The sequence below is a fragment of the Protopterus annectens genome, chromosome 3.part0 (assembly GCF_019279795.1).
Source record: "Protopterus annectens isolate FY-2018-M chromosome 3.part0, PAN1.0, whole genome shotgun sequence".
Taxonomy (NCBI): Eukaryota; Metazoa; Chordata; order Ceratodontiformes; family Protopteridae; genus Protopterus; species Protopterus annectens.
Window position 1 is genome coordinate 755439872 of NC_056731.1, and position 11222 is coordinate 755451093.

General features: G+C 41.7%; 1 protein-coding gene across 1 annotated transcript in view; it reads left to right on the forward strand.

Moving 5' to 3' along the window:
* Nucleotides 1-6921, forward strand: part of LOC122796926 (collagen alpha-6(VI) chain-like) — a 1619258-nt gene extending 1612337 nt beyond the window's left edge. The window contains exon 42 of the mRNA XM_044065693.1: nucleotides 5816-6921. Coding sequence (XP_043921628.1) covers nucleotides 5816-5988 — 173 coding nt within the window. The 3' untranslated portion in view covers nucleotides 5989-6921. The remainder of the gene's footprint in view (nucleotides 1-5815) is intronic.
* The last annotated feature ends 4301 nt before the right edge of the window (nucleotides 6922-11222 follow it).

Consider the following 11222-nt stretch of genomic DNA (forward strand, 5'->3'; position numbering starts at 1 on the left):
CAGGAACCAGCACAATAAAAGAAATTATGCATGCACATTCTAGCCATTAACTCTGGCCTCAAAACAATAGGCAGAATTCCTTCATCCAAACATATTGGCTCTGAAATTTGACACCTAAGACAGTCATAAAATGTTTGACTTAGCTTTTTTACAGTAGAGTGCACTGTTCTTACATTTTTGCAGTTCAATATCTAATGCAGTCTTATTTAAGAGAACAAGCCTGTGGCTTACATTAATATTTACAAATGACAGAATTATCTACAAAATTCTATCAGGCTAGGCTGGCATATCTTCATACACCCCCTCCCACAAAGAACTCAAGCTAGTTTTTCAAGTGACCCTTGAGAAACTTTGCTTGAGAGGGTTAGGTCTATCTGAGTATACTTTGCCCCATTCCCTGTCTTGAGAGCCCATCTGCATTGGCATTGCTAATCCCACTGTGGTGCTGCACTGACATATATGCTTCTTACTCTAAGCTCCATCTTAGAAACTTGACATTTTGCTGGTTGGCTTTGTTTAACCATGTCAGGGAAGTATGATCTGTCACTACAGTGAATTTCCTTCCATACAGATAAGGCTGAAGTTTCTGCAGTGCCCACACTATGGCCAGACATTCCTTTCCTACAGCTGCATAGCATTCGTCCCTGGGTTGGAGCCTATGACTGAGATAAACCACTGGGTGCTCTTCTCCCTCCGAAGAAATCTGACTAAGTACAGCCCCCACCCTATGGTTTGAAGCATCCATCTGCACAACAAATTCTTTGCTGTAATCTGGACTGGCTAACATGGAGGGGGTCCTCTCAAGGCTTCTTTAAGCTTCTGGAATGCCTGCTCATGTGCTGTGGTCCACACTACCGTATCAGGTCTGTTCTTCCTTGTCAGGTCTGTGAGGGGAGTAACTATGGTAATATAACTGTGGACAAACTTTCTGTAGTACCCTGCTGTCCCTACGAATGCACTCACCTGCCTTTTGGTAACAGGTGCAGGCCATGCCTGAATGACTTCTACTTTGGCAGGTTCTGGCCTGATCATACCACTCCCCACTCTATATCCCAGGTAGGAGACCTCTGCCATAGCCACCTGACATTTGCTCAGCTTAATGGTCAACCCTGCCCTCTGTAGTCTGCCCAGCACCTGCCTGACATGTTTAAGGTGCTCTTGCCAGGAATGGCTGTAGATGGCAATATCATCTAGGTAAGCAAGGGCAAACCCACCTGCTCCTGCTTGGATATGATCTACCAGCCTCTGGAAAGTCACTGGGGCATTTTTCATCTCAAAGGGCATCTTTGTGAACTCATACAAGCCAAAAAGAGTCACAAAGGCTGACTTCTCTTTAGCACTGGAAGTCAGGGGCACCTGCCAGTAACCCTTTGTCAGATCAATGTGGAAAGCAAACCTGCTACTGTCACCCAAGCTGAAATAAAATGGTTGAAATCCTGAGGATTTGATAAAGGTTCAATAACTGAAAGCGCTTATCCAAACAGCAGCAGCAGAATTACGTTTTATTTTGTCAATAAAGGAACTGATTTTAACAATTTCAACCATTTTGTTTCAGCTTAGGTGACAGTAGCAGGTTTGCTTTCCACATTTATTTGCTTTCCATGCGTACTGCCTTTGGTGGTGAGCTCAGTGAATCTTTTATGTCTTTGTAAGATCAATGGTTGTAAGATACTTAGCCCCACCCAGATGTTCTAGGGCCTCATCTGTCCTAGGCATGGGGTAAGCATCTGACTCCATGTGACTGTTTACTTTCCTGTAGTCCACAAAGAACCTGGTGCTGCCATCCTCCTTTGACACCAGCATCACTGGGAAGGTCCAAGGACTGTTGGACTCTTGAATTACCCCTAGTTCCAGCATTTCCTGTATCTCCTCCCTCAGAGTCTGTTTGACTCTCTCAGGTACCCTATAAGGGGCCTGCCTAATAGACCTTTGGGGTCCTGTATCCACCTGGTGCTGCACTAGGTGGATGCACCCTGGTTTTCCAGTGAACATGTCCCCAAACTCCTGTAACACTGCTCAGATTTCTCAAACCTGGGTGGGAGATAGTTGCTGGGACATTGCTACCTCTTCCACTGAGGTGTCAGTCCAAGCCTCACTGAGGAGATAAGTCACCAGATCTCCCTCAGACTCCTCCTGAAATCCACTGCAAATGCTCAGCACAAGGGCCTCCCTATCATGGTAAGGTTTCATCATGTTAACATGGTATAGTTTGTGTCCCTGCCTTCTGCCTAGCAGTTCCACCATGTAGCTAACATCACTTACCTTTCTTACCATCTTGTAGGGTCCTACCAAAGCTGCTTGCAGCTTGTTGTATCTGACAGGAATGAGAACCATTACCTGCTGCCCTACAGCATACTCTTTAGCTCGAGCATTCCTGTCATACAATACCTTTTCCTGCTGTTGGGCTTCTGCCAGGTTCTCCTGGGCCAAGCCCATGATTTCCCTGAGCCTTGTCCTGAGGTTTAGGACATATGCCACACCAAACACCTTGTGAGATTCACACAAACCTTCCCACTCATCATGAATTAAATCTAGAGGTCCCCTCACCCTATGCCCATGCAGCAACTCAAAGGGTGAAAAACCTGTGGATTTCTGGGGAACCTCTCTGTACGCAAACAACAGATGGGGCAAATATTTGTCCCACTCCCTCTTAAACTGGTCTGCAAATGTCCGTAGCATGGACTTGAGTTTAGAGTTTAACCTCTCAACAAGATCATTAGTCTGGGGATGGTAGGGGGTGGTCTTCAGGTGCTTCACCCCACAGTACTTCCACAGACAAGCCAGCAGGTCTGACATGAAATTGGCACCTCTGTCAGTCAGTATTTCTTTTGGGAAACCTACCCTGCTGAAAATCTCTAACAAAGCATTTGCCACCTTTTCTGTCTTAATGGAGGACAGAGTCACTGCCTCAGAGTATCGTGTACCATAATCCACTACGACTAGGATATACTTTTTCCCTGTGGAACTTGGGGTACTCAGGGGCCCTACAATATCCATAGCTACCCTTTGAAATGGCTTCTCTATCACAGGCAAAGGCATCAAAGGAGGTCTCACCTTGTCTCCTGCCCTACCTACCTTTAGGCACTGCTCACAGTTCCTGCAGTACCCTGTTACATCTCTGGAAATTCCAGGCCAATATAAGTTCTGCATAATATGTCTCTTTGTACTTTTTATACCCATATGACCTGCAAAGGGAATATCATGGGCTATGGCTAGAAGCGCCAGATGGTAGGCTCTAGGTACTTCCAACTGCTGTACTCTCTCACCTTCTAGCCCTCCCTCAAGGGTCCACTCTCTATACAGTAACTCTTTGTCCCAGTATACAGATTCCCATTCCCTTGAGAATCAGATGCCTCACTAGCTACCTGCCTCAGGCCTTGCAATGTAGGGTCTGAGAGCTGAGCCTGTCTCATCTCTTTCTTTGTAAGCCTTCTCAGCTCCCCTTCCACAAGACATTTGGCATCCTCTGACAGTGGAGCCTCACTGTCAGCCTGGGTACTACTACTCACCTCTACCTTTGCAGTCCCTCTGTCCAAGGGAACATCATTACCCACAAGCAGCTGTGTCTCACCTTCAGTTTCTCTGCTACAGAGTAGCTCCCTCCCTGAAGTAACCACCGCACTAGTCCAGGCTGCAAGTATGCAGTCTGTCTGAGTCTCCCCCAGACTACCAGATCCACATGCTTGTCTCCTTGCCTGACTGCGTGTAACTACATAAGCACATGGTACTGCCTCATCCAAATCCTTCCCTATCAGGACATTTTCAGGATGGTACTTCGGTACCCTTGTTGTCTCAAGACAACCTACTGTTGGCATTTTGTCTTTCCCACTTACTGGCACTCTCACCTTTTGTTCCCCTCCTTGGGCATCTATATGCCACATGGCCCCACTGGTTGCATTCAAAACATTTAACCCTAGGTCCTGGATGTGTACCTGGACTAGTGGCTTCCCCTGCTACTGGCAGATTCTGTTGGGGCATTCTGTGCTGCCCACCATGGGTTCCTTTAGACCCATGAGCAGTACTGGTGGTCCCTTTCCTGTGCTGGGATGACCTGCTTGCTAAATATAGGTCTCCCTTCTTCCCCAACTCATCTGAAGTAGCACATTGTCTATCAGCTAACCAAATCCTCATGTCCTCAGGCAAAGTGCTAAGGGCTTGTTCTCTCACCAAAAGGTCTGCCAGCCCTTCAAAAGTGGTGACCTGGCATCCACTCACCCACCTATGAAAATATGTGCTCAGTTCAGCAACATATTCACACACACTTTCGGCTATGCTCATGAAACTTTTTCCTATAAGTTTCAGGTGTTAGCTTAAAATAGTCTAACAAGCAGTTATTAATAGTAGTATAATTAAAACAGTCAACATCAGACATTTTAGACAACACAGTTACAGCTTTACCGTGGAGTAAGGGAGTCAGGAACCATACCCAGAGCCTTTGGTCAACATCATACTGTTTACATAGCCTCTCAAACATATGAATGAAACTATCAAAATTATCCCCCTCTTTAAACTGAGGAAGAAATTTACTGACCTTTTGTGCTTCTGGGGTCCAGTTACTCCCTTCTCCATTACCTCCATGACTCTGGCAAAGAGTCTGCATCTCCTTTTCATGCTGCCTCTGCCACTCCTTCTCCTCAGCTTCCAGGCATAGCAGTTCCTCATTCTCCTCAGCCTCCAACCATCACAATTTCTCATTGTCCTCACTCTCTAGACACCTCAGTCTCTTAGTTGTCTCTAGTTACAAATGCCTGGCCTCCAACTCAAGTCTCTTTAGCTCCAGATGGATTTTTAAGTCCTCTGCAGAAAGGTTGAGCTGTCCACTCTCTTAGGGTGGTACATCTCCACTGCCATTCTGATTGCCCTTCTGGTTGCTGTTTTCTGATGCAGTTGTGACCAAGGCTGCAATCAGGTCTGCCTTAGTCAGGTTTCCATGCACCAGTCCCTTAGCCTGTCACATCTCAGCCAGCTGCCTCCTTGTCAGCTTTCCATACTCCTCTGCTGACATGCTGCCTGCTCTCCCTGACTAACTAAGCTAACAACAGAAATAAAAAAATTGTGATCTGTACCTCTATGCTTTCATAGTCTTTTAATATTATTCCTTGTCCCTATTTCCACCAGCACCCTTTTCTCCTAACTTCTAGCCTGCCTCTACTGGCACTTACTGACCATGCTTAGAGCCATTGTTAGCATATTAACTTCCATTCATTGCATGGAGCTACAGTAACTAAACTGCCGTTTCCTGCATTCAGTGTTGTCATTTGTAAGTCAGGACTATGCCTAAATCTGTCTGGAGTAAACAGAACTTTCGAATATCAGCAGTGGTAGACTGTATTATTTTATACCAAGTTATGCACAGATGTGTTTACTGAAATGGAAATTGTGTTCAGAAATGTTTCAAACAGGTGTGCTCCTTATTAGTAATTCTGTGGACTGCAATGCAGTTGCATTTTTATGAGCACTGGATCCTGTATATGTAATGAGACAATCCTAGAGATTAGCACAGAAAGCAGTAAATCAATAATGCCTGACAGAGTGGACATTACAGGGAAATCACAGTTCAACTATGGGTGTTGTATGGCTAGTTTTCAAAATATTGTTTTTCATCTGTTTTCATTTAAACAGTTTGATATCCACAGTATCAGACAGCAAAGGTAGAATGTAGGTGTGGATAAGATCCTGTTAGTTCAGCTGTTGTTCTAATTGTGTACAACTACTGTTGGATGTTAGTTCAGAATCTGTAATTTATTAATAAAATGTGTCATTTTGCTACTTAATAATTCTCTTCTCTTCTCTATTCTTCTCTTTCTGCTTCAAGATGTCTGCCAGCTGGATCCTGATGAAGGGCCCTGCCAAGAATACAGCTTAATGTGGTACTATGATAAGTACCAAATTCAGTGCAAAAGGTTTTGGTATGGAGGTTGTGGTGGCAATCAGAACCGCTTTGAAACAAAGATGATTTGTGAAAAATTCTGTACCTCATTATTTTAATGATATAAGCTGAACAGTGCCACAGCCATGTGATTTGACAAAAGTGACACAAACATCTGTCTTCACATAAAACTGAAGGGTTATTTCACAAAAATAGTAACATCAAAAAGAAAAGTTTACTATGGATTGTAACATGGGTCCCATCTTTAATGAACGTATTCAGACCTGCTTTATTTAAATTAGAATAATCCATAAGTCTGACAGGTATATGTTGTTGAGCAGTATGTCATTTTATGCGTGCAAATGCAGGTCAGATATTCCTTATGATAAGCTGACTGAAATGTAGTCCTGTCCTTTGTACATTTTTAGAACAGTGTATCACTACATACACAAACTAGAAATTATTAATGGGTGCCAAGCATAATATCGCTGCACTAACAATCAACTCTATTTCCTGGATGCTGCACTTACGATCAAGATTATGCACTTTTCTTTTTTAAGGACTGAGCTCTATTATAAAACTCAACAGATACACAAAATAAAATCATGATTTTTATTATATTCTGTAATTATAATCACTTCCAGATTTGTATGAAATGAAAATGAGTTGTCTTCAAAAATGTACTTATTCTCATAAGATGTCATTATTACAGTCAGCTTATGCAGGCTTTTTAGTTTTAGATGAGTGAACTCAGGTATACATCCTAAAAACAAAATGTACACAAAATGAATCCTGAATACTGTCATATTCTGTAATTTAGTATTATCCTCTTCTGATCAATTTTAGATTTTCTGGGATGTGGAAATGTTTGTAGTCTTCAGAAATTGCACTGGTGCTCACTTGATGACATTATTAACAAGGGCATACCCACTGCCAAAATCATTTGGTTATTTGGGTTACAAGAACTACAAATAAATTTCAAACAGTGGCTGTTCATTAACTTTGTTTACATTATTGTTATAAAAAATTAAGTTACGTTTATTGTGAAAGGAATAAAGACTGATGAAAACATTCATTTAAAGTCGTGTATTACTAGGACTACCAAAAAAAAATCTGTGATTTAGAACCAAAAAACTGAAAGAACATGAAATCATGACGTGGTCTATCTTTAACCATTTGGTACTCAGTAGATACTTGGATTGATTTGGGTCTTCTCTTGGTTTTGAAACTGCAGCTTTATGAACAGAGCAGTACTAGGAAATGTATCGAATAATACAGCTGTCTCTACAGACATGCATAATTAAGTAAACATATTTTTTGCTTCCTTGGGTAGTCACATAATAACACTCTGTGGTTATGTTTGAATAAGAGATGTAGTAAACATCTCATCTCACCAAGGTCATTTTTCCAAGAGGTAGCACAGCTCTACAAATATCCATATAGAAACCATTGCCCCTTGCATCCACCAGATTTTATGTTGTGAATACAAGAGTGGTACTCATACCTCTCAGCCATACAGATTTTCACATAATCTCCAGATTTTGGCCATATATTTTTGGTCCATTTTTCATAAAATTGTGTTTTTTTGGCAAATTAGTGGTAAATCATAAAAGACTGAAATTAGAAAATAATAACAGACTTTTGAGTTTCAGATTTCATATCCTTCAAAAAAATTAATGTTATTGCAAAACCCGTTATTCTATCAACTTTCTACGTTTGTAAAAATATTTAAAAATTGGCCCTATTTTTGGGCCTTTGTCCCACTTTCATTTATGGCTTTGTCCAGATTTCTAGTTCTAAGAGGTTAAGCGGTATGGTGGTACTACTACTATACAATACTGGAAACTTCTGCAATTGATAGTCTGTTATCTCCCATAACCGCGTCTACCAATTTAAATTATAACATGTTTTATTTCTCCTGCTGTCTATTCTCTTCCTACAAATTGAAATTACCTTCTCTTAATTCTTGATTTCTTCCTAATATGTATGTCTACATAACATTCCCTTTTCAGTACAACTCATTCATTAGACCTGGTTTGGTTTTAGAATTATACAAGGCTCCATATTTGTAATATCCCTAGCCAAATTTCCAGTTGTCATTAAGCCCAGGAATCAGAAAGAAACAAGTCTTGCTTTGAGCAGTAAAGTTGTGTCAAAAAGGCCCTATTTGCTTAATCACAAAAACAAACAGTGATTCAGAAACAAATTAGCCACAATGAGGAGAGACTTCATTATCAGTTAGCTTGCATGTCTATGAATTGCTAAGTTATCACTGTAAAAATTGACAGGCCCTTTTCTGCTGTCCTGACAGTAATCACAGCTGGTGGCTGGTGCATCATGTTACACAAGTACCCCCTCGTTCATTCCACCACATACATACATACATATATTCATACACAGACACAGACTAACCACACATGGACATACCAACATACATCTTACCTGTTTCAGATGTAAGGAACATCCCTGATGTTGCCTCTTATTTTTCCACACTCCTCATATGTCACAAATGATTGCTGTCACCTCAGCAACTACATTGTAAGGCAAGACCTGTTGCTCTATTAACTCTTTAAGTGGATTAAAGTAATATTGAAAAAGACATCCTGATGCTATCTAGTGCTTCCTCAGTTTTATATGGAAGATTTGTGAATTAACAACCCTCTTGCTATTCCATGCTTTATGTCACAAAATCCATGCTATATTACCTTTGTAAGTAGATTAGGGTCATATTCAAGCTTGACCCTGGTGTCTAGTGTCCTCTTCATACAGTCTTTGTAGTGTTCAACCAGTTGTTCTATTAATTTTTGAAGTAACTTAGGGATTTCTTTAACAGTCCCTGGTGTCTTGTGTCTCCCCAGTACTTCATGATTTACTCTTTAGTTAAGGGGACTTTAGGTATGGCAGAGATACACATAAACATGCTCACAAACTCACCTTACATTGAATCCCACCTCATCCAATCACACTCATGCACACACACAAACCTATTCATCCATGTATAGACACAATCACACACACAAAAACACACACACACCACTTCCATACTTATCTGCTTACTAATCCCCCTAGTACAACCACCCAAGCAGGCACACACATGCAGTCACACACACAAACACACACACACACACACACACACACACACACACACACACACACACACACACACACACACACACACACACACACCTAGACACCACCTAAACACATGTATACAATCCCCCCAAAACTATTTACCCACTAAACTCTCTAACACTTACCTCTAACACAACCTCCCCATTGAAAGTAATGGATGAATCGGGTTTAGGCACCTAGGCAGTGAGACATTTCCCTGTGGTACATTTGACTGAGGACACATGGCTGAAGTGACATTCAGCTGCAGAGAAATATTGCTGTTTACAAATTCCCTGTGGGCAAAGAGAAGAATATGTTGCCATACCTACAACTTCAATAACCAAATGCACAGGGGAAAACAATGTCCATGGTCCCCAAGGGAACACGAAACAGCAGGCAATATGGCAGGCATCAGCAGCAGGCTGGCCAGAGGGCATGTCAATGGCAGTAAAAATGCAGTGCACAATGGGCAGTGCATTTATAATTGGAGTGTGTAGACCACTACCCCCTTCACAGTGTCTAGGGAACATTACCTAAAATGCATACTGGAGCATACATGTGACTACAGTAGCATACAGTATTTCCTCCATGCTGTAGCACACTTCTACATTTTGTACTTACACAAGTATGTACTGTACACTGAGCACAACACTCATTACTTCTTCTGCCGCAATGCATTTGGTTATTAAAGCTGTGAGCATGGCAGTGTGTGCTTCTCTTTGCTCACAGGGAATTTGCAAACAGCCATATTTCTCTGCAGCTGAATGTCACTTCAGCCATGTGTCCCCAGTCAAATCTACCACAGGGAAATGTCTCACTGCCTAGGCGCCTGAACCCGGAAAGAAGAGTTGTGCAAGTAAACTTATCCAGCAGTAGATGTCTGAATGATCACTGCTGCAGTAGTCTTAGCCATATGGGTTACATCCTGCCAGGAATATAACAGCTGACCAGCTTCCAAAGCTTCAGGGCACCTTCCATGTACCCAAACAGACAAGTTTGGCTGCCAAGCCCTTTAGAACCTTCATGTCAAAAAGACAGAGGGAGGCTGATCCCTGAAGGACAATTCTAGAAACAACAAAAAATAAATGTCCACACCCTGGTGTAAAAAAAACACACAAAAAACTAATGGGAATGGAGGTAGGGAGCAGCAACTGCAGCAGTGATCCCTCAAACATCTACTGTTGAGTTAAGTTCAGCTTACAGGACTGTACTATGTTCTTCATATTTATTAGTGCTGCAGTAGCCTCATGGATTAACCTAGCTTATTACATATGGGAGGTGGAAGGAGAAGAGTCCATGAGTTCTTGGAGAATGGTCCTAGCAAAGCCTGAACTGGACCTAGAGAAGGAATCAAGCTTATAGTGTTTTGTAAATGTATGTACAAAGGAACAAGTAGCAGTTTCCAGAACACTTCTGGGCTCCAACCCTTTTCAAAAAGCCATAGAAGAAGCCAAGGGCCTGGTAGATTGGCCTTGACCCTGCCTGGAATGAATTTGTTAGTGTGACTATAACAAAGGGTAATAGCCTTAGACAACCATTTATAAATACACTGTTTTGACACAGGTTGTCCCTTCTTCTTACCTTCACAAGAAATAAACTGATCTGATGAATTGACACATTTAGCTCTGAGATAGTGCCTGAGTTGTCTGTGTATATCCAGGATATGGAGTATCCTTTCTCCCTCATTTGTAGGTTCAGGAAACAAAAAGGGAAGATGGATATTTTGGTTTAAAGTAAACTTGGATACCACTTTAGGCATAAAAGAAGGATTAGTTCTCAAATCCTTGTGGAAAATGAAATAGGGTTGACTTGCCATAAGAACTTGCATCTCAGAAACTCTTTTGGCAGAGGTCAGAGCAATCAGTAAAACTGTTGTCTATGATAAGAACCTTAAATGAGCCAGGTTAGCTGGTTTGAATGGAGCAAGTGTTGGCATCTGTAACACAAAATTAAGATCCCATGGAGGGGCCAACACTTTACTTGGAGGCCTCTATTGCAAAACCCGTTTAAAAAACATTTTGACAGGAGATTGCATTGAAAGAGGAAGATCCATGGGCAGACATGCTGAAATGGCTGATAAACAAACCTTAACAGAGGAACAAGAAAGGCCATGGGATAGTAACTTATACAAATATTGAAAAAACAGAGAGCAACTAACCCTGAATGGGTGTTGATTATGTTGTTGGCACCAACTAGAAAACCTTTTCCATTTGCTTATATGTAACTTAATAGTAGCAGGCTT